Below are 22,404 nucleotides of genomic sequence, written 5' to 3' on the forward strand. Positions count from 1 at the left end.
CTTTACTCGATTGGGCTTCAATCTGTCATAATAAAAATAACCCTTAATCCTTCTATTCACATTGATACACATAACCCAACTTGACACAAAAACAATATCACAAATAACTTCTTGGCCATTCAGGAATCATGGAAATTTCACTGTTGGATCATTTGAGTGTATCATTTCTGACAGCTCCTGAAGGCAGCACAGTGTGCACACATGCTGCAAACTGCATGCCTCTTTTGGTCCGCCCCTCTCAAATCCATCCATTGCTATTCATCCCCTCCCTCCATGTCTGTGTGTCTCAGTGAGCGGTACAGTACATATTTTGGCTGACGTTCAGAGATGCCATGTGGGGGACAAGCAATTAAAACATGAACTATGAATTGTAATGAACAACAAAATATCAAAACACAACCAGTCACATCTCACTATAAATTACTCCCTTTTGTGTTTCCACTCACTCCCTCTGGCTCTTCCACTTTTTTTCTTTTGTCCCTTTGCTCATCTGGTTGGCCTGGTTATTGAAAGCTCAGAGAGACCTTGATGTGTTCAGACATTTGTGACAGTGTGAGAGGAGCAGAATCACCGCTGTTGCTCTGTAATCACGATCTGAAATTGTGGCTCTCTGTGATTAAATGGATGATGACAAAGCATTTCATCTCAGCTCAGTGGGTCAGATACAGTAGCTGAGGGATCTGAGTCCTATCAGACAGATCCTCCTGTGATGTGCACTGTTGTACAAAGAACGGTACAAGAGAGATTTGTAATTACGCTCACTATCAGGGGCTCAATCTCAAACCTGATCACATCTCATGCAATTTTCAGTCCAATCACTTCACACGCAATGATGATGGGAGAATTTTTAATTTTCAACTTTCTTACAATCAGCATTTACATAAAAAACAAACTTATCATAAACACAGCACAAACACATTCCTATTCACTTTGTTTCCTTATTGAATAATTCTCATACTAATTACATTAAATTAAATCTGATTAGTATTTGTACACAATAATAGTTACAGTGAAATTGAAGGTGAAACAAAATATATTTCCCTTTACAAACTGACATGGTTTGATTTGTTCTGTTACTTCAGTAGTGCTACATCCTCCGATGAACATGAATGTTGAAAGTTTCAGTCCTGAAGTATAGTCTAGTCTGATCTCTGATGTAGAAGTCACATCAAATTTCAGAATCTGGAAATGTGTCCTGTGGAAAGAAAAACAATTACTAAAAACTGCAGTGATATAGTGTTTCAACGCTAGTTTATGTCGTATACATCAGTGGTTTCAAGTTTTTTGTTTTGTTTCAAATACATTTGGGAGCCCTAAAATGAGCGGATAAGATCTCGAAATACCTCTTCAGCTTCTGATTTTGCTTTTAGATGTTTTATTAGAGAAAATGTATGAAACGAGTGATCAAACTAGTCATACATTCTGTCATTGTGATACTTGTGGCTGGAGTTACAGTGAAAATAAATGAATACTACCAAGACCAAAGCTAAAAATGTGTTTAAATTGAATCAAAATAGACATAAGTAAAAAAAAAATCATGTGCAGAACTTTTACAGTTCTGCATGTCAAAATGAAATTTAACAAGTACTTTTAAAACCTGAATGATGTACAGTTTTTTATGACACTTAATGCTCCGCTGACACATTAATTCTGAGCTCATTATCATTCTGGACTCACCGGGTATGTGGGATTTTTGAAAGACACAAAACTGTCATCTCCGATGGGCTCAAACTGCTGGAAAAAGAAGAAACAAGATGCTTCAGTAACTGAGCACATACACAAATAAACCCACACACTCTCCACCTCTATTCTGAAAAAACAGTCCACTGTTGTCTCACAATACATATGTCAGGCTTTACCTTCAAACATTCAGAGCATGTAATCATTTGCTTTCAGCTATCAAGCTGTAAACGGTGTGTAACATTCTGACGCGTGTCTCCATGGATACCTGTGTGCTGAAAGCAGCTGGTTTGGCAGAACTGAAATCAACATCTTCTGTGTCTGAGCTGTATGCCGGGTTCTCAAAAGACTCCTTGAAAACAGTGGAAAAGGAGACTACACGTGTCAACAAAACACTCAGAGGTTCAGACAGTAACACTTGAGCTATGAGATAGGAAAAACATTTGGTGTGACATTAAATTGGTGATGAACCTTGTCGGCAGCAGCAGGAGGCGTGTTTGCACTTCTTTTTGGCTTGTCTGGAACTTGAACTTGAACTTGTTCCAGGTACAAAGGGTTATCGATGTACTCCTGAGGAAGGAAACAGAGCATCACAAGACTGAGCTTAATCAAAATACACCAGAATATAGGTATTGTGCTGCATTGGGACATGTATGTGCATTATGTTTGTATATTTCTCAGTACAAAATGAAGGGAATATAGGCACCCAACCAGCAGATACAAGAAATATACAGTGCTTAGATCATAAATATGTAGAGAATGACCGGTTGGGCATTTAATCTAGGTCTTTAACCATAAAGCATGTCAAATAAATGCAGCCACTGAGGAGGAAGAGGTAGCTGCAGAATCAGTAGTTTATTGACCTTGTTTGTTCCAACAGGAGCAGAGGTGGCTGTTGCCATCGTGTTTGTGGTCAGAGGTTTTTCTCCGGCTTCATATGCAGGGTTCTCAAAATTATTTCCCTTTGTGTCCACCATGGACACTGACATACAGGGAACCTGACATCAGAAAAGCAAACAGAACAAGTAAATAATTTTTGAAGTTCTTTGCTGGTGGAAACGTCGATGCTGCTGTATCTAAAATATGTTCAAATTCCAGTCTGTTCTTTTTCTTAAATAAATTAAAGGAATAATAATAAGAGTAATAACTAATATCCTAGTCATGAATGTTTGTTTGCTACTGACCTGTTCACCGTTCACCCTCGTTCCACACTCGTCTGTATTCATCCCATTAGGAGACACACCGTTTCTGAGAATCAACACACACACATATCACAGCTTTAACATGATGCTGTACGTGTACTAACATACAATGACTGTAAAATAGAAAGGCCTATAAGTGATTCTTATATTCTATACTGAAACCATATAATTAAATTCTTGCTTCTGTCTTTTTTGTAGTCAACAATGTCACTTCATTCAGATAATCACATATTTTACCTGAAGCTTGGCAGGTTGGGCATGGATGGCATCGAGGGCATGGATGGCATACTGGGCATACTGGGCATACTGGGCAAGTTGTTACGTAGCGTCTCCATCAGGTTGGACTTCTTCCTGGCAAGACAGACCAGCGCAACCAGCAGAGCCAAAATCACTACTGTCACCCCGATCGCTATTCCAACTGTGATGGAGGGAAACAGACGGAGGGAAAAGGCAGCTTACTACTAATAACATAAACTTTATTAGTTTATTTTTTACTTAAAAAAAAATCGAATCTACCTGAAGTTGCAACAATGCTGTTCTTGTTTATCTGGCAATAATCTCCCATCCAGTCTGATGGACATCTGTGGAACAAAAAATACAAACATTAGAGCAGTAATTCTTAACTCAGTAATGTGTTTGTCTGTGCTTCACTTATTAGTCTGCCACAAATTCAACATTTCTCAACGAAAAACATCTTACATGCAGAGAGCCTGGTTGTCGTCAAAGTAGCAGGTGCCTCCATTTTGACACTGACATGGAGGAGGCATGGTGGGTGGTGGATCAAACCCTGAAATAAGGTACGTGAACAACAATCATTACATTTAACTGCCCCATGACAGAACAACTTATAACACTTGGACGACAATGCGGTTGTAATGTGTTCTCTGGCATACGACTTATTTACGTGTCTTTCTTCCTGTGTGCACTGTGATTTAAACACTACACGCACTTTTCTAAGCGAAGAGAAGAAAAAAAATCCTCCCTCTGAAGCCTTTTCTAACTTTTGTGTCAGTGTGAATTTAGTGTTGTGAATGTGTTGTGTCCCTTGGTCAAGTTCAGACAAAGGGACACAAGAAAATAATGTAAATTATATAATTATTGCTGCAATTAAATATCCCATATTGTAGATCCTGAGATTTTCATGTCTTTTGTGATTATATTTACATTTTGCCATTATCATGTTATATAAAAAAATAATGTGTCTTTTGAACATAAAGCGTGCACATTTCTAGTATATATGTCAAATATTCATTTCTACAATGTCATGGCATGATTCCATGTGTTTTTTAAAGCGCATAAGGAAATAAATAGTTTGTTCTCTTACCAGCATCACATTCAGTGTGACTGCCTGGAGCAAAGCTGGTGCCCTCAGGGCAGGCGCAGCTGTAACCTCCTGGTCGGAGCAAACACAGGTGGCTGCAGGTTCCCTTACACGGATTCTTCACTGCAACGCAAGGAAAAGTGTTCTTTCATTTCACAAAGTAAGAATGCATGACTTACATATGTTTTGGTTTTTAAGTTGTCAGTCAAAAGTTTTTTTCATATGAAAAGACTGGTGTTGACCTTTATTTTTGTTTGACATCACTGCTTTAAGCAGAACTTATCTCTGCTCTTTATCAATGTTGCCATCACTGTGATGACTGTTTCCCTCGATTTTCTGTAGTTACATTTCACTAGTTTGCAGATAACTGCTGAGCCCAGACACATATCAAGCACAATACTTTTAGATTTTTATACTATTATTTGTCTTCAAATAAAAAAACCTGCAGGGATAAATGAAAATGCAAAAAATATTATTTTACGTTGATATGTGTACTGTAAACATGCACCGTCTACAAAGTGGTTAATGCAGTACAGTATGTGTTAATGGGAATATGCAGGTGAGTGCGCAGCTTACTGTCAACGGAGTTGTATCTCTGCTGCTGGTACACAGAAACCTGGGTCAGCCACGGTCCAACAGTCAGCAGCTTGGTTTTGACCCCCTTGCCGAACTTGTCCTGTCGGTAAACCTCACCTTTCTCCTGAGTGCTCCAATAAACATGGTCCTCGAACACAGAAACACTGAAAGGATTTCTCACATCTGGAAGAGGGGCAACAAAATGAGAGAAATGTAGCTAAAGAAATAGATACTGGATTTAAAGAATATGGATGGATGATGACTGTCCTTCTTAGACCTTACCAATGTAGACGGCAGTTTGACGCCCATCTCCTGAAGGCAGAACAGACTCGATGTGGCTTTCCTTGGAGTCAGACCAGTAGATTCTGTCACCACTAGCAAAGTCAATTGACAGGCCAGTGGGCCAACCGAGGCCATCACCCACTAGGACCTTCCTCTCCTGGCCATCCAGCCAAGAGCACTCGATCTTGGCTGCGCCGTCACCACGGTCCGCCCAGTACAACATCCTGCAGAAACATAGCAGAGATTAAAAGTTCTGAGATGCGGTGGGTTAAGTTGTTTTCCCTTTAGGTTTAAATAAAACAGGATAGTGTATAGAGTGTCTGACACTTCTACAGATGATTTCCAATTTATTAAAACAGGATTAAAATGTACCCCAGTCGTGGGTTGACTGCCACAGCTGACGGGTGGCCCAGTTCAGTCTTGACCAAGTGCTTCCTGTAGCGTCCATCCAACATGGCCACCTCTATCCGCTTCAGCTTGGAGTCTGCCCAGTAAAGGTTCCTTCAAGCAGAAGAATTAAAACACATGCAAACATTCTTTCACAATCTGGAAAGTCACTCTTTGTCAGTCAGTTCCGGGCAAGAGAGTACTGAGGGAATGTAATCATGTATACTCAGAGACGTCAGTTCAAACAAACCTTCCCACCCAGTCCACAGCTATGCCGTCTGGTGTGGTGATGTATCTGATGCCGAGGTCGACAGCAACAGCGATGTTATTACTGCCATCATCCACTGAAGGTATGTACGCTCTCTTAATGGCACCTCGTGCAGCACCCTGACTGGCTACAGTGAAGTACACCATACCTGACAAAACACAAGGACGTCATCAAACGAGTCCCTCTGGTTTAAGATTTGTCATGATCTTATGTTTGACTTTCTCACAGTGTCTGGTGTTAGTCTGTGTGTGACCTACTGAATCCAGTGTTGTTGTGGTCGAAGTCGTAGTCCAGAGCCATGATATGCTCCTCTTCTTCCAGGAAGTCGTGGAAGGTCTCTGCCTGCAGGTTGAACTTCCGGATACGGATGTTCTCCGGTAGCAGCAGCAGGGGAGCCGATCCTGAGAGACACACACGATTACACTTTATTTTTTTTCTTATAAAAGCGACCGATAACCTCATTAGTAAAACAACATGTTTCTCTAACACTTCCATGACCACGGTGGCCTGCAAAAATCTAATACACATTCTTTATTATGCAGCAATTTCATAAAAAGCCACATATTCTAAGTACTTTGTGACTTTAAAAATGGTACGTAAACATGAAGCCTGCACTGTAGTTGTCGTATCTGAACCCTGTTTTTCCTTTTACTAAGCCATCAAGTCAACTTGATCTATTGTTTAACTGAGTGAACTATTTGTATGTTGCTCTTGACTAAACGTAGGCTCACGAAAAGATTGTTCTCACCCTCAGCCTCGCACATGTTGCCGTCACCCACTTTTCTGTAGCCGGGGGCACACTCGCAGTCGTAGCTACCCTTTGTGTTCTTACAGAGTTGAGGACAGGTGCCGAAAACATCGCACTCATTGATGTCTGAAAGAGCGAAACGAGATTATAACAATGAGTTGAAAAAGAGAGAGACGAGTATGTTTTTTTTCATGTTTTTCTCTTTACCTTAAATGATGATATTTTATTTGAGTGGCATTTATATTCATCCGAGTGCAGTAATTTGAGCATGAGTTCAATATGAGTATGTGTGTGTACCCTGGCAGGTGAAGGTGTTTTCTTGGTCCACCATGTATCCTGGCCTACAGGAGCAGATGAAGCCGGTGCCGTTCAGGTTGGTGCACTCCTGCTGGCACAGCTTCTCCTCACAGTTGCGATCATTGCCGAAATCTGGAGCCAGACAACACAGAGCATGTTTTCTGAATTATTTCAAACAACTTCTATCTGTAATTTAAGAGACCTGAGCTAAAAGAGCTGGCTTTTTTAACAACTGGAGAATAATGCAGCTATTGACCATAATCAAGGTATTTTATCACAATGACTCCCTGAATCATAAGCTCAGCCAACAGGATATTTCTGTGGTGTTTCTGAGCAGTTTTCTGTCTCATAATCAAACTTTGGCTCTGCTCTGAAATTATGTTTTATCACAGAGAAAAGAAAGCGCTGCCAGGTTAGAGAAAAGAGAGAGAAGAATCCATAATTATGACATCTCTATCCATCCATCATCAGTATGAGAAAATTATCTCAGAATGCAATCTTTTTTGTTCAGATAATTTCCTTTTGAGAGAAGGTTTTCTAATCATGGAAAGATTGCTAACTCCTAATTGTGTGATCCATAAGTCATAATGACGAGATTCCTGATAATTTGTGTTAATAAGATCCGTTGTCTCTGTGTCACGATAGGGTCGCGACCCGGCCTGGATGAGTGGTGGAAAATGCATGAACGGATGGATTAGTCATAATTTCATGTTATGAAAGTTATTATAATGAGAAAATGTCCTAATTTCTTTTCATCTGGCGACTGCAACGTGCTTCAGTACAGTTGTTATACATCTTATCTGCTTTTATCAATAAACTTAATGTACATATGATCACGTTTTTCAATACTGAATGTCTGATGTCTGACATGTTGCTGCTTTAAATCTTGAAAGCTTAAAACTGAAAGATGCAGGATTTGAAGCAGTTTTTTTTTTTTTCCAGATTAACATTTAATAACATAGTTTAAAAAGACATTAAAAGAAAATGTCGACAGAGAGTGAATCTTTTGTCGTTGCTACTCACTGCAGCCTAATTCGTCTGTGCGGTCCCCACAGTTGTCATTGTGGTCACACACGTACGGCAGAGCCACACAGTGTCCGTTGGTGCATTTGAACTCCTCCAGTGTACAGGGGGGCAGCGTAGGCTCGCGGCCTGAGAAGGACACAGTCAAGAGTGAGTCATCAACACGAGTGCGCAGGGAAGGTTGAGTGGGTATAAAACCCATCTGTGGAAACATGTCCACCTCCACTTGTCTAAGATTGAAGAGCTTTCTCTACAGTGTCGCACTTCACTTACCAACTGTCTAAATACCAAAAAAGAAAAAAAAATGTGTGGAAATGAGCGGACTGCCTACACTTGTAGATTAAAAAACCTGCAAGCATCCCACACAGTCAAGTACTGAAATGTAGGCACATAAACTCCAACATGTCAACATACTACAGTGATTAAATCACTTATTCAATTGAAGGCTTCTCAGCAGCATCCCTCGTTTTCCTCCTCCCTGACAACAAATGGATTTAGATGAGCTAGCCAATGTCCACCAACTATTTAATCTCCTCTCAAAATAATTTTCTCTGATTGATGTTTAAGCTGATTGTGTAACAATTCCATAAAACACACTATTTCCTTATCCCTTGTATGTTTCAGGCTTTGTGTCCTGACACACTGATTTTCCAGTTTCAGTGGCCTCACAGAGCAAGGTTCAGGCAGCATTAGTGTTATTCAGATTAATCCTTGGCGGTCCCAGAAACTGATGATTAGTGGTGCATTTACTGAACCTGAACATAACAGAAATCTCCCTCTTGCTGTGTTAAAATAAGAGGGGGAATCAGGCACAACGTGTGTTTACACGTCTATCACTTGCTCAGACATTTCAAACAAGTGTTAAATTTTGATAATTTATTTAGCTGTATGCTAGTATTTCTCCATTCGTCCCCTTTACTTTTAGGTTTATTGAAAGCTAATGAGAACTAAGAGCTGCAACTAATGATTTTCAAAAATGCTCTTAACAATTAATCTTCACAATCAATCATTAAGTCTATAAATATTTAAAAAATGTGAAAAATGCTTATCACAATTTCCCAGAACACAAAAACACGTCTTCTACGTGTTTCTTTTGTGCAACCAACAGTCCAAAACCCAAAGACTCTTCACTTACTATCATAAATGTGAAATAAAAGTGGCAAAGCCTCACACTTCAGGAGCTGAAACCAGCAAATGTTTTACATGTTTGCTTGAAAGATTAAGTTAATAGGCTTAACAATTAAATGATTCATCAACTAATGGTTGCAGCTCTGATGCACAATGGAGTCAAATTCCTTGTATGTGTCAATATACCAGGCCAACAAAGCTGATTCTGATCTGTCATTCAGTACTTGAATGTATCACAGGTGTACTCACAAATCATAGTATAATATTTAATAGTATAAGTATAAACAATAAGGTAAGGAGAAATGTTTCTATTCAAAATAGCCCTGGTGCACTACACAGATTGTGATGTAGGTGTGTGAGTCATACAGAGTTCCTCCTCTTCGTCACTGTTGTCCCCACAGTCGTCCTTCTGGTTGCACAGCAGGCCGCTGAAGATACAGTAGTTGTTCTTACAACGGAAGCGTCCAGGACTCTCGCAGGTGACGTTCACTGGTCAAACACAAATAAAGTTTAAATCATCTTCTACAAGTGTCAGTGGTCACAAACACACTGCTGATATTAATCTTGTTGGCTTATCTTCTCTGAACTGTCTTCTCTCTACAAACATTGTGTCAATCCATAGATGAGATTCATCAGTTAGGATCAGCGTTAGAATTAATGACTATGTTGAACGCAGGCAGAATACTTCTCACAGCACCTTGCTTTTAACAACAATCAAACATCAGACAAACAGAATCTTTCTTACAGCACAAACTGAGCTGTTCGTCAGAACGATCCCCACAGTCGTCGATGCCATCGCACACCCAGCTCTGGCTCACACACAGACGGTTCGTACACTGGAACTCATCCTGAGGGCACCAACGGCCTCCTGGGTAACGCGTGGCTGTCAGGGTGGGAGAAATAGTTAATCACTGATGTTAACTCTTAGTGCATATGTATTTTATGTCCATAGTACAACTAGAATCTGTTTAAAACTGAATAAGCTCCACTGGAGTATTTTGATGAACACTCTCCACCACCCTTCCTCTCATGTGAAGTCTATAAGCAACTATAGCGTATTTTAGACATTTTCACACTTTTAAAAAAAACATCTGCGCTTGAATAATTTAAGACTGAAGACACGCAAATACCTCAAACACATACCAAGAGAAAAAACAACCAAAGTGCACTGAAAGCTGAAGGGTCCAGGCAGGTTGCCATCATTTTTCATGTGGTTTACTTACGACAGCTGGTCTCATCTGACAGGTCCTGACAATCAGGCCGGCCATCACACTCCAGACTCTCGGGGATACAGTGACCCGAGTCACATTGGAAATAACCTGGACGACACGTCAGCAGCTCTGGAAGAGAGCCAAGGTGGGATTAGTGTGTTTGTGTTGTGTGAAAGAATATTTCAAGGAGGTGAGTGTGTGTGTCGCGCCTGCTCACCACAGTCCCGCTCATCAGAGTTGTCCCCGCAGTCGTTCTTGTGGTCGCACACCCAGGTTCCAGGGATGCACAGTCCACCATCACATCTAAACTCACTTTCAGAGCAAGGCCTTGGCTCTATAGACCAAGGTCAGGACAACAGAGAGACACATATAAATTTCTTCAGTATAAACTCTGAATGAGGTCCTGTTTAATCACAAACTATACAGGCTTAAGCTATGCATCAAGGCATTTTTTTTTAGGTGATTTAAATCTACAGTATTAGATTTTTTTCAGTGTACAGTTTGAGTAACACAGCATGGCTTAATCAGCATCAAGGAATATAATATCATTAAATGATTTCTGCAAATCCCACACCAAATCATAACGCAGGATTAAGGACTAAACTGAAAAAAAGCAAATGTATTGTAACACTGGTGGATACAAGACTCTTGCTAGTCTGTGAATGGTTTGAGCTTAAAGATATTGTGTAGGACACTCACGGCAGTCCCTCTCGTCTGAGCCGTCACCACAGTCGTTGGTGCCATCACACTGCCAGCGGATGGGAACACAGCGGTGGTTGTCACATCGGAAATCTCCCAGGGGATCACAGGTCACGTCCTCTGTTGGAAGACAAAGTCAGAAATAAACAGATGAGAAGATGAGAAAGAAATGAGAAAGATCAGTGACTCCATGTTTAAAATGATGGATACACTCAGATACATATGACCTGTTGTTCATTGTGCAAAATGGCACTTGGACAAAAGAAACAACCTTACCATAGACTAAAGAGGTGATTTCCAACAACAAAAATATGTCTCACACTGTAACATCACCTACATTTTAACATCACCTACATTTTATTCTTGTCTCCATCATCTGGTGGAAAAACAGATGTTGACTCAAATCTCTCTCTCATGGTGAGGCTGTATTATGCTAGTAGAAACCTCTGTACATCCTATTGACAAATTTGGTCCCAGGGCCTGATTTTTCCCAACAGGTGCAGTCTTTATAACAGAGATGCATTCACAAGACTTCGCATCTGCTGACAGTCAAGCACTGACCACAGCCTTGCTCGTCGCTGTTGTCGAGGCAGTCATTGGTGCCGTCACAGCGGGCCCACTGGGGGATACAGCGGTAGTTTGTCTTGCAGGAGAACTCAGTTTCGTCACACTTGTAGTCTGGACCCACTGGAGGGGGAAAGAAAGACATGAGACAGAAATGAGACGGAGCAAAGGAGACGATCAGGTAGAGCACAAGGCAGAGGATGAGAGAGCAAAAGATAAAGTCAGAGGATAAAAAAACAAACCAATAAAACACCATTAATTCACTCAGATCTCTCTTGGGACATGAAGTCTAAACTTATTACACATTCTGACACTGAAAAACATCTATGCCTGATTGAACTGTCAACTCTACTTTCATCAATTACAGCAGTTACTTTTGTCTGCTTGCTCCTTGCAGACACAAATATAAAGGAAACCAGGGGTGTCAAAAAGCAGCTAAACAAGACGTCTCTCTCGGCCCACCCGATAAGATTATCACTATAAGTGGTCACTTATGTCATTTTCTTGTTTTCCTCCAGAATTTGATGTCTGACTTACTGCAGGTTTCATAAGGCTCATCGGATGCATCCCCACAGTCATCCTGGGCATCGCACACGTAGCTCAATGGCAAACAGCGCCCGTTGTTACACCTGAACTGTCCCGGAGGGCAGGTCAACTGGGAACAAGTCTCCGTGACCTCGTCGCTGCCATCTGAACAGTCTTCAAAACCATCGCAGAGATAGGACACAGGGATGCACTTCTTGTTTTTACACTGGAATTGGTTATCCTCGCATCGGTGGTCACCTACGGGGACAGAGAGCAGCTTGACTAATGTTTGAAAAATGAACCATCCGTCTGAACTAAATCTAAAGCATGACGGTTTCTCCTGAGGACTACGTGTTCACCAATAAATGTAGTTTTCTTCAGCAAAAAGTAAACCAGACCTAAGATAATAACATCTCAAGTTTCAATTCAAGTTTCAAGTATACAACAACCTTAATTTCTCTCTATCTGAATTATCTACACTGTCATAGTTAATCACGGTAACTGTGTTAATCATCATACTGCAGAGAGCCGCATCCTCGTCTGAACTGTCAGGGCAGTCAGGGTTAGCGTCACAGATGAAGCCGGGGTAAGTGCAGTTTCCATCCCGACACTGGAACGTGCCAATGGGGCAAACACGGGGAGGGCAGGTCTCAGGTTCATCTGAGCCATCGCCGCAATCTGACTGGCCGTCACACTTCCACCATATGGGAACACACCTGAAGAGAAGAGAAAGCACAGATAGGTTAGCTTTGTCTGCATAAATCAAGGTAACATACAATATTCTGCAACATTCACAGCCTGTCTCACTACAGCTTGATTACAAAACAGAAAGCCAGTAAAAATTGCAGTAGTATTAATCAATTATCAGTGATAGAATGAATAATTCAGTCATTATTCTCTTTAGTCATTTTGGATGAATGCTGGCCTTTTTAAATAGATTAAATGTTTGCCAAGTCTTGTGTTGTTTGCAAATAATTCTAATAATACATCTAATCACTGAAAACCATCAGAAAATGTTCCGTCTTAAACATAAAAATGTGTAATAAACAGCAACAAAGCCTATTTATGAAATATCAGAATTATTTTTCTGAAACTGTATATGTACATCTATGCGTGCATTATTATTGTTTTACTTTACAGTTTTTCAATACATTCACAGGCTTTAATGGACACCTTCCCAGTATCTAAGCCCATATCTCTGGAAATAATCCCATTATTTTTCATTATTTCTCAAAGACTTTGATAGCGTTTACTGTAACAGAACAGTAAGACTTGATGAGAATGGGAACACAAGTGATTGAATATCTGACTGACTTCTCGTTGTCCCCACAGCGGAACTGAGTGCTGGAGCAGTCAGCGACACACTGGATCTTGAAGCCCACAGAGAGACCGATGAAGTGATCTGGACACTCGCAGAAAGCTTCCTGCCCACCAGGGCGAATCAGACACAAGTGGCTGCAGGTCAGGTGGTGGGAGGTGCAGGGGTTCACACCTGAGAAATAAGTTGATTAAAAATAGATGGTCAATTTGGGCTATAGTCCGTTGAGACGATAAGCATCTACAGTTAAAATGTACGTACTGCGCGGCTGTCTGTAGGGGTGGTAGATGTGAATGTCCGAGGGCCGATGTGTGTTGTTGCCCATGAGTGTGCGTTCTTCGCCTGTGTACTTGTGGGCCTTCTCCACTGCGTGTGTGTTCCAGTCGGTCCAGTAAACCCAGTCCTCAAACAGGGAAACTGCAAAAACATGGGGAAGTGTGCCAGCGATGGCCCGGTGGCGGTTCTGGCCGTCCATGTCTGCAAAACTGAAGGTTGATATCACAGAGAGTTATTACAGGTTTTTACTGGTACTATTATACAGAAAAAAACCTGTTCAAGCAGACTTAATATCATAACTCACTCCAGAAAGTTAAGGTGGGAATCAGCAAAGAAGATCTTGTTGGTGGTGTAGTCTATGGTCAGAGCATTGGGCCACTCCAGCTTGGTGGTGATGATGGCACTGACATTAGTGCCGTCCATGCCAGCTCTGCCGATATACGCTGTGTCACCCCAGTCCGTCCAGTATAGCCATCTGGGTAAAAAAGGACAGGTAGGAAGAAAACAGGAAGGACAGAACAATGCAAACACAGGATCAGTCGATTGTAGAGGATTTCCCATTATAAAAGTTCAACAAGCAACAAAAAGATATCATTCTCATTTTATTGACACATTTTATAGCATTTTTATATTCATGTGCCTAACTGGGGACCACTGCTAGCCTATGTAAACAGATCAAAGGCTTTTGTCTGTATGTATGCGTGTGTGTGTGTGTGTGTGTGTGTGTGTGTGTAGGTGTGAGCATCAATACCCATATTTAGGGTTAACAACCACAGCACGAGGTCGGCTGATGATATAGGTGGCATTCCCATCTGTGAACTGTCCTGTCAGCAGCTTCTTCTGGTAACGCCCATCCAGCTCCATCACGTGAAGTGAGCCGTAATAAGAGTCGGACCAGTACAGCTTCCTGCAGCAGACACAGAAAAATTTTACCAACATCCCTGTAGCCATGTCTTGGTCAGCCAGAAAATAGACTTTCCACGTAATTACATATCAGTTTGAAGAGGAAAGTTTACAGTTGATTTGAACACTAATTTATCTATGTATCTGACAGCTTATTGTTGAATGAATAATGGTGAAAACAAGGGAGCTTTAATGATTTTTTTTTTTTACACACCTGCCCACCCAGTCCAGCGTCAGGCCTTCAGCTCCCAAAAGGTCATCATCCGCCAGTGTCTCCCTGTCAGTCCCGTCGAGGCGCATCCTCTCAATCTTCCCCGTCCCTGTATCCAGCCAGTAAAGCCTCTTCTCAGCATCGTCAAAATCTAACGCCACCACATTGGACAGCCCTTGCAGGACAATACTCAGCTGTGAGCCGTCAGTGCTCACTTTGCGGATGTAGTAGCGATTAGTGTACAACACGTATGGGTCAATGCCACTGTTCTGACGACAGGTGCGTCCGTCCGCTTCACGGATGTACCCTGGGGCACATTTGCAGTGGTATGAGCCAACGTCGTTCTCGCAGATTTGGCTGCAGACAGCGGGCGTGCTCACACACTCGTTAATGTCCTCGCAGGCTTTGCCATCTGGCATGAGTTGGTAGCCGGGGTCGCAGGAGCAGTAGTACCCGGTGAGGGTGTCGGTGCAGATCTGGGCACACATGTGGATTGATGGGTTGTTGCACTCGTTGATTCCTAACAAAAACAAAGTAAGAGGACAGACAGGAAAACAAGGTGAAACAGATGTATGACTTCAGAGATCTCAGTGTAATTTAGTGGAAAAGATTCCCAAAGATTAGGATGAACTGATATCCTTCATTAACAGATGACTTAATCAGGTCTGCAAGGATACGTCAATGGAAAGAAAATGAGCTATTGAATTTTGTTAATTGGAAATGTCAAACATTTGCTAGTTCCAGCCAATTAAATGTAAAGATCTGTTGCTTGTCTTTCTAATTTATAGGAGTTAATGAAAAGGCTTTGGGTTTGGTCTGTTAATTGGAGAAATGAAGACGTCCCTTTGGTGTTGGAATTGCAATTTTGCAAAGTTTTTTATACTTACAGACAAAAATAATTAAAAATTAATCATGAAAATAACAGTAGCAGATTATTAATAAAACAGCAGATTTTTCGAGTAATGATAATAATAGTTAGTTACAGCTCTGAAGCCCTGAACCCTGAATAAATCGTTTGGTTAACAAAAATCAAAAATACTGGTCTCAACTTCTTAAAATTAAACATTTATTTCTCTTTTTTTTAATTGGTATTTAATTAACACTATATTTTCAGTCAAAATTGTTGGCTTTTGAACCAATGAAACAAAATAGCAAGTGTAAGAACATTGGAAGTTTTTAAACCATTAATATTTTAGCCAATCAAAAATGTTATGTTCATTAATTATCCTTAATCTACAATATTACATATACAAATAACATATTACATATGTAAACAAATAAGTAGAATATGATAATAATCATTTGTTATTAAGAAATATGGCGATTTTTCAATTTAAAGGTTGAATATGTAATATGCTTATTTAAAGCTATATTTTTTCAAAAATAATACATCCATGGGGCGTTTAGAGGGGCGCAGATTAAAAGTAATGCGTTTCCTTGAAAAATTATATTTAGTCTGAAATAAATAATTTAAGAAATTTTGACGGGTTCGACAATGACTTCCTGTTTACATCGTACCAGCCAAATAGCGGCCGGGGTTGCCAATTTCGCAACCTTGGCAATGCTCGGCAAAGCTCGGCAAAGCTTGGCACAGCTAGGCTGACACTTGGTAAAATGGCGTAGTCTGCAAGGTCTTCAGAGCCACAGCGAACGGTGCGTTATCTGTCCCACCAGCTGAGTGACCGGAGAAGAGCAAAAACCAGAGTAAATATCGGTGAAGCATACGCTCGATGGACTCAGGTAAAGGATTTCCACGGCATCAAAACACACGTGGAAATGGCGAACTTTCTCCTGGATCGGTGAGCTAACTTGCTTGCTAACTTAGCTAACATTACCTGTCGGTCAAACTCCTCTGCTATACTTATTTTCATTATATCACGTTGATCCTAGATATGAGAATACTGATCGTGACCCATCGACCTCCACGCCCAGTAAACGGAGGAAATGGAGGCGGCTCAATCCTCCTGCCCTGTCCAAACCTGGCAACCCGACTGCTGGAATTACTTTTTTGTTGTCGCGACTACGATCTTGAGACACTAGATGGCGGCATTCAGCTCATATTCCATATTTCACCTTTAACAGTTTGATTTAAAAAATGTCATTTTGTAAGGACATATTGATTTAAAGGAGAACGTCGGCCGTTTTTAACTCATATCCCTGTTGATCGAGGTTACCGAGTGCTGTCATAAGGAAAAATAAGGAGAACATTTGGCACAATATTGACCAGATATCAGGATGGCAGCTTAAGCGAACCTATGGGGGCAGACATCCTCAAGTTTCACTTTCGGTTATGTCTGCCCCCATAGGTCGCTTTAGCTGCCGTTCTGATACTCGGTAAATATTGTGCCAAATGTTCTCGTTATTTTCCTAATGACAGCACTCGGTAACCTCGATCAACAGAGATAAGGGTTAAAAATGGCCGGCGTTCTCCTTTAAGGATAGTGATTAGTCTTAAAAATGTTTACTATTTGTACAGAAACTATTCTGTTGGTCTCCACTGAATTTAAACAATAAACCTGTGGGGCGATTGCTCATGAAGAAAGAAAGTCACATTAATTCATATCAATATGGTCACACAATTACATATTCCTCTCACCGCAGCCTTTTTCGTCGCTTTCATCCTGGCAGTCCTTCTGCCCGTTGCACACCTTAGCGATGTCAATGCACTCGCCTGACTTGCACATGTAATGCTGAGGAGAACATGTGGGCTGAGGCTTGATGCACAAGCTGTCCGCCTCATCTGAACCATCCAGACAGTCGCTCGCGCCGTCACAGGTGTAGTGGGAAGAGATGCAGGCTCCGTTACCGCAGGTGAACTCGTTGCTGCTGCAGGTGTCATAAGTACAGCCCAACTCATCACTGCCATCCCCGCAGTCGTTCACACGGTCACACCTGGGGAGGAGGAGTCATTTATCAGACTATTCAGTGACAAGCAAATTTTTTTCCAGACTTGTAAACAAACATCTGCTTTATTCACTTGCATGCACTTCCTACTTACTGGTAGGGGATGAGGATGCAGAGCCCGTTGGAACAGGCAAACTCGTTCATATGGCAGGTGCGGTTGGGGCAGTTCTGGAGCTCATCAGCTGCGTTGGCACAGTCTTTGTCCCCATCACATACAAAACTTAATGGTATACAGCGGGGGTGGCCTGGGTGCCAGGTCGGGCAGGTGAACTGGCCTGAACTGCAGGTACGTTGGCCTACAGGAGAAAGAAAGAATGAGAAAAATAGGGTATAAAATATACTTACATCTCGCAAGATCACACATTAAGCTGTAAAGATTCTGAGAGCGCACATGATAAAAGAGGCAAATTCCAGATGAGACATGCAATGGAGCAGAGAAAAAAGCTCTAACCTCTAACAACACAAATAAACTAAATAGATCTAGAGTCTTACATTCACACAGGCTAAGAAATAAACATTGTATCTCACCACACTGTAGTTCAACAGCCTCATCGCTACTGTCCCAACAGTCATTGTTACCATCACAGACCATTGACCCGGGAATGCAGTTTCCATTTGTACATGTGAACTGGCCTGAACTGCAGGTTCTGATTATGTCCTCTGCACGGGAACAAAAAAATAAATAAATAATTAGGTAGGTAGGCAAATACAGTTACCACATGGTGATCACTGACTCATTGTATAAATAAACAGTCATATTTAAAGGTCATTGATAACCATCCTTTAAAAAGAATGTGTCATATATCCAGACAAATTGATTGCTGGATTTAAACCAATGGATACTATCACAGTAATTATTGGATGATGTCAGGATCAATACAAAGCAATATTAATTATATACTTTTTGCACAATTTAGGCTGTGAGGTACAAGCAAAAACTTTAAAACTAAATTGTGGCTTGACTAAATAAACAAGTAAAAATAATACTAGAAATATAAAGTAATGTAGCTGCAAAGTCAAAAGTCTTCTATCAGAGTCATGTCAAGATATAAAGACACTAAAGATATTGAATGTAAATTGCATCTGTCTAAAAATACAGAGAACTCACCACAAGTAGGAGGTTCATCTGTCCCATCGCGGCAGTCGTGGATGGAGTCACACACCCAAGAGGTAGAGATACACTTCCCCTCATCGCAACGGAACTGGTCCGGAGGGCATGTACGACCCGCTGTAGCACAGCAGCACAGACGTATATCCATGTACAGTTATACTGAATCTACTCAGCAGGTAAAATGTAAACTTACCATCATGTCTCTCTTTCTTACACTCTCACTTAGCAGCAGGACAAATCCTGAGTGTTCAGCTTACCACAGAAGAGAGGATTCTCATCACTGTTGTCTCCACAGTTGTTGTAGCCATCACACAAGCTTTCAGGGAAAATGCAGATGTTGGTGTGGTCACACTTGATCCGGCCATCAGGACACGTCCTGTCAGCTGGAGAGGAAAATCAGAACATCAACCAAAAGTTGAAAAACACACAGGGACTGGACACTTCTCTTATTCAGGAAGGTGGATATAATAACTGTGTTTTTTTTTTCTCAACAGGCACCCGAGTAATGCAGTGCTCAAGGGAACATAAATTACTAACAGAGCAGTTCAGTTAATTTATCAGTCCCTTAATCATCACTCACGGCAGTTGATTTCGTCAGAGGCGTTGTCTCTACAGTCATTGATGCCATTACAGACAAAGTCTGCACTGATGCAGCGCCCGCTGGCGCAGGTAAACTCAGAGGCAGGATTACACGTGGGGAAGGGGCAGCCTCGCTCGTCGCTGTTGTCACCACAGTCATTTGTGTAGTCACACACATATGAGAGCCGCACACAGCGGCCATTGTCACAGGTGAAGTCAATGGATGAGCAGGTGTGGAAGGCTACGGAAAAGGAATAACAGCGTGCTGATTTACTTTAATGCCATGATATTTATGTTTTAGGTTTTCTGCTTCTTTTGTCTTTTGAAGACCAACTAAAAAGCGGAAGCCCACAGTTTAACAAATGGACACTAATCAATAATACAAACTACAGAGAGAATTGAAACAGTAAAAGGCAATAAAAAAATGTGTCCCGCTTTCCCACTTTGGCATTGTGTAGTCTTTTTAATACCTACTCCAGGAGGCAAATTTCAGGGTTAAAATGCCAAAAAATTGTGTTTATGTAAATATCCGAGGGGTGAGAACCAGAGAGATGAAAGTGAGTAAAAATCAAAAAACAAAGTCAGGACAAAATATGATCATTTTTTGGTTTTGGCTCTTTGGTCACATGTCACTCACTGGTTCTCAACCCTTGATTTTTAAATCTCCTTGCTTATTTGGTTTAAAGTCAGAATAAACATCATCTCTCACCGCACACTCTCTCCAGCTCATCCGTGTTATCCTGGCAGTCGTTTACACCGTCACACTTCCAATGCGAAGAGATGCAATTACCGTTGAGGCACGTGAACTGCTCTGGCTGACAGCGGTTTCCTGTGTCTTTGATGCAGTCTTTGCCATTGTTGGCCAGGTACCACTTCCCCTCATGAGGACACTGGCACTCTGGACCTGATGGACCTGCAGGGGAGTGAGGGAATTTAAGGATGGAGAGGAACTGAAGGGAACACAGGAGATAACCTTTTTAATTAGTAGTGCTGTGTGTCTCTTTGTGTCTTCTAGGATGTTCAGAACTTTTCTTTATTTTCTTAGTGAGAAAGTTTTAACTTTAACATAACTTGAAACAAAACATTGATACTTATTACATCTATCTTTGTTAAAGCATCAAGGGGTTTTATTCAGTTATTCAGTTTATTATTAGTATTATCATATATCATCACTGCCTAGTTATTCAAGACGCAACAGACACAACTTCAGGCAACAAAAATAATTAGTCATTCCCTTCGACAGCTGATAATTAGGCAGTCTTTTCACAGAAAGTTGCATTCACAATTTTAGATTTATTGAAGCAAGGTTACTGATATAATAACTTTCTTTTTTCTTATGTTAGCTGCATAACTTGAATGGAGGATTAGGGGATTCAGTGCCTTGCTTGGTCCCTCGAGGAAGAGACTGCTCTTACCAGAAACACAGACGTGACTGCAGCCTCCGTTGAACTGCTGACAGGAGCTGGAGCAGCTCTCCTGCTTAGATCCGGTATAAACGTGGATGTCGTTGGGACGGTACTGCATTTCCTGAGCTATCACTGTGAGGCCAGAGCCATCATCCTTCGCAGCCCTAAACATAGCTCTCTCAGACCAGTCGGTCCAGAAGATGTCCTGTTGGAAGACAGTCATAGCGTACGGATACTGGACCCCCTGGAGGATCACTTGGCGGTTCTCACCGTTAAGAGTGCAGCGCTCAATCTTTTTTCTGGGAGGGAGGAGAGGGTTGTCAAAAAATGTGAGCAGTATGTGATTTGTTGCAATATAGTATATATTAAAAAACATACGTTGAGGCATCAGCCCAGTAGAGCATCCTTTCTTCATAATCCAGAGAAAGACCATTGGGTGTTGTAAGACCGCTGTTGATGATTTCGGTGCGGAAATTTCCACCCAATGTGGCCCTCTCAATCTTGGCTGGGTAGCCCCAGTCAGTCCAGTACAGGTAACTGGGCAGAGAGGGGAATACAAGGGGGGCAGAGGAGCTCATTGATATACTTTGATGATCACAACACAGTCAGTGCACCACGTCTACGTATATATTTTGGTAAGTAAGTTGCTTTACCCATAGCAGGGGTCGACAATGATGGCTCTCGGACGGTATCCATGGGCGATAATTGAGCGGTTCGTCCCATCCGTGCCCATGGACTGCACATTCTGGGCATAGTAGTCAGTGAAGTAGAGACGCTTGTGGACCCAGTCATATGCCAATCCTTCTGGGTCGTCCAAATCTGAACAGTATAACAGACAGAAGAGATTATTTAAATGAAGAGAGAAAAAAAACAATAAGGGCATGAAGGAAGTAAGAAAATGAAATATGGTGAGGGAGGAAAGTTAGAAAGAAAAATAGATTTAAAATGGAAACACGGTAACAATTAATGCTCACCTGTAGCTATAAAGACAGGAGGGCTGGTGGCCGATGTCGTGATGATGGATCCAATTCTGCTCCGACCATACCCCGCATACTGGGTGAAGAAAATTCGCTTATCCTCAAAGTCGTAATCCAAACCCATTAAGCCGTAGCCCATGCTCACCGTTGGATAGGGGGCGCTGTGATCTGCAGGGTCTAACCTCAAGCTACTCAGTGTGTAGTCTGTGGTGAAAATTAGAAACTCATCTAGACCATAACCACATGTGACTCCATTACTAAGGAGTGACCCATGTGCACAACCACATTTTGGTTTTTCCTGGTCTGGTATGGCGAAGCAGAGCTGCTGGCACCGTCCGTTATCTTCGTGACATGGGTTGAAGCCCACCTGGTGGGCAGACGTAGGCTGGACATGAACGTCAAAGATGACAACATCCATTGGCTGATCAAGATTGTCTCGAATTACCTGGTATGAATAAAGACAAAAAATTGTTTTGTTATTTGTGACAAGTCAACCAACCAACTGCTATTGCAGCTGCTAACATGTACTGAATTAATTCATATTTTGTTGTAATATGCTTTAGTTTCAGTTTTACATTTTAAGAAACAAATATAATAACATTATATTAGGTCATATCAGATGGGGGAGATCAGAGCAGGAATAATTAATCGATTACTTCTCACATTTTACAGTTTTCTGACATTTTTTTATGGCAAACAATGAATTGATTAATTGAGGTAAAAATCTGCTGCACAACTATGATGTCACTGTCTGGCAACTGCATAAAAAGTCTACAGCCCACAGAACACAAAATCACAAAACAGCATC

At 41.4% G+C, this 22,404-nt stretch overlaps 1 protein-coding gene across 1 annotated transcript in view; it reads right to left on the reverse strand.

Annotated features, from left to right (window-relative positions):
• Nucleotides 1–832: 832 nt before the first annotated feature.
• The window catches only part of lrp2b (low density lipoprotein receptor-related protein 2b), a 43,482-nt gene continuing 21,910 nt past the window's right edge, over nucleotides 833–22,404 (reverse strand). Inside the window, exons 40-81 of the mRNA XM_030401102.1 lie at nucleotides 21,594–22,041; nucleotides 21,273–21,438; nucleotides 20,998–21,156; nucleotides 20,629–20,918; nucleotides 19,923–20,126; nucleotides 19,215–19,454; nucleotides 18,892–19,017; nucleotides 18,632–18,751; nucleotides 18,052–18,183; nucleotides 17,618–17,819; nucleotides 17,216–17,511; nucleotides 14,623–15,139; nucleotides 14,257–14,412; nucleotides 13,810–13,980; nucleotides 13,491–13,714; nucleotides 13,226–13,403; nucleotides 12,431–12,627; nucleotides 11,924–12,169; nucleotides 11,384–11,509; nucleotides 10,823–10,942; nucleotides 10,341–10,457; nucleotides 10,136–10,252; nucleotides 9,658–9,795; nucleotides 9,279–9,401; nucleotides 7,785–7,913; nucleotides 6,762–6,893; nucleotides 6,465–6,590; nucleotides 5,974–6,117; nucleotides 5,699–5,864; nucleotides 5,434–5,562; nucleotides 5,062–5,285; nucleotides 4,780–4,962; nucleotides 4,207–4,326; nucleotides 3,582–3,669; nucleotides 3,399–3,463; nucleotides 3,120–3,300; nucleotides 2,865–2,928; nucleotides 2,544–2,678; nucleotides 2,152–2,250; nucleotides 1,949–2,032; nucleotides 1,678–1,734; nucleotides 833–1,195 (exon numbers count right to left, since the gene is read on the reverse strand). Coding sequence (XP_030256962.1) covers nucleotides 1,169–1,195; nucleotides 1,678–1,734; nucleotides 1,949–2,032; nucleotides 2,152–2,250; nucleotides 2,544–2,678; nucleotides 2,865–2,928; nucleotides 3,120–3,300; nucleotides 3,399–3,463; nucleotides 3,582–3,669; nucleotides 4,207–4,326; nucleotides 4,780–4,962; nucleotides 5,062–5,285; nucleotides 5,434–5,562; nucleotides 5,699–5,864; nucleotides 5,974–6,117; nucleotides 6,465–6,590; nucleotides 6,762–6,893; nucleotides 7,785–7,913; nucleotides 9,279–9,401; nucleotides 9,658–9,795; nucleotides 10,136–10,252; nucleotides 10,341–10,457; nucleotides 10,823–10,942; nucleotides 11,384–11,509; nucleotides 11,924–12,169; nucleotides 12,431–12,627; nucleotides 13,226–13,403; nucleotides 13,491–13,714; nucleotides 13,810–13,980; nucleotides 14,257–14,412; nucleotides 14,623–15,139; nucleotides 17,216–17,511; nucleotides 17,618–17,819; nucleotides 18,052–18,183; nucleotides 18,632–18,751; nucleotides 18,892–19,017; nucleotides 19,215–19,454; nucleotides 19,923–20,126; nucleotides 20,629–20,918; nucleotides 20,998–21,156; nucleotides 21,273–21,438; nucleotides 21,594–22,041 — 6,966 coding nt within the window. The 3' untranslated portion in view covers nucleotides 833–1,168. The remainder of the gene's footprint in view (nucleotides 1,196–1,677; nucleotides 1,735–1,948; nucleotides 2,033–2,151; nucleotides 2,251–2,543; nucleotides 2,679–2,864; nucleotides 2,929–3,119; nucleotides 3,301–3,398; nucleotides 3,464–3,581; nucleotides 3,670–4,206; nucleotides 4,327–4,779; nucleotides 4,963–5,061; nucleotides 5,286–5,433; nucleotides 5,563–5,698; nucleotides 5,865–5,973; nucleotides 6,118–6,464; nucleotides 6,591–6,761; nucleotides 6,894–7,784; nucleotides 7,914–9,278; nucleotides 9,402–9,657; nucleotides 9,796–10,135; nucleotides 10,253–10,340; nucleotides 10,458–10,822; nucleotides 10,943–11,383; nucleotides 11,510–11,923; nucleotides 12,170–12,430; nucleotides 12,628–13,225; nucleotides 13,404–13,490; nucleotides 13,715–13,809; nucleotides 13,981–14,256; nucleotides 14,413–14,622; nucleotides 15,140–17,215; nucleotides 17,512–17,617; nucleotides 17,820–18,051; nucleotides 18,184–18,631; nucleotides 18,752–18,891; nucleotides 19,018–19,214; nucleotides 19,455–19,922; nucleotides 20,127–20,628; nucleotides 20,919–20,997; nucleotides 21,157–21,272; nucleotides 21,439–21,593; nucleotides 22,042–22,404) is intronic.

This window comes from Sparus aurata, chromosome 20, assembly GCF_900880675.1.
Source record: "Sparus aurata chromosome 20, fSpaAur1.1, whole genome shotgun sequence".
Lineage (NCBI taxonomy): Eukaryota > Metazoa > Chordata > Actinopteri > Spariformes > Sparidae > Sparus > Sparus aurata.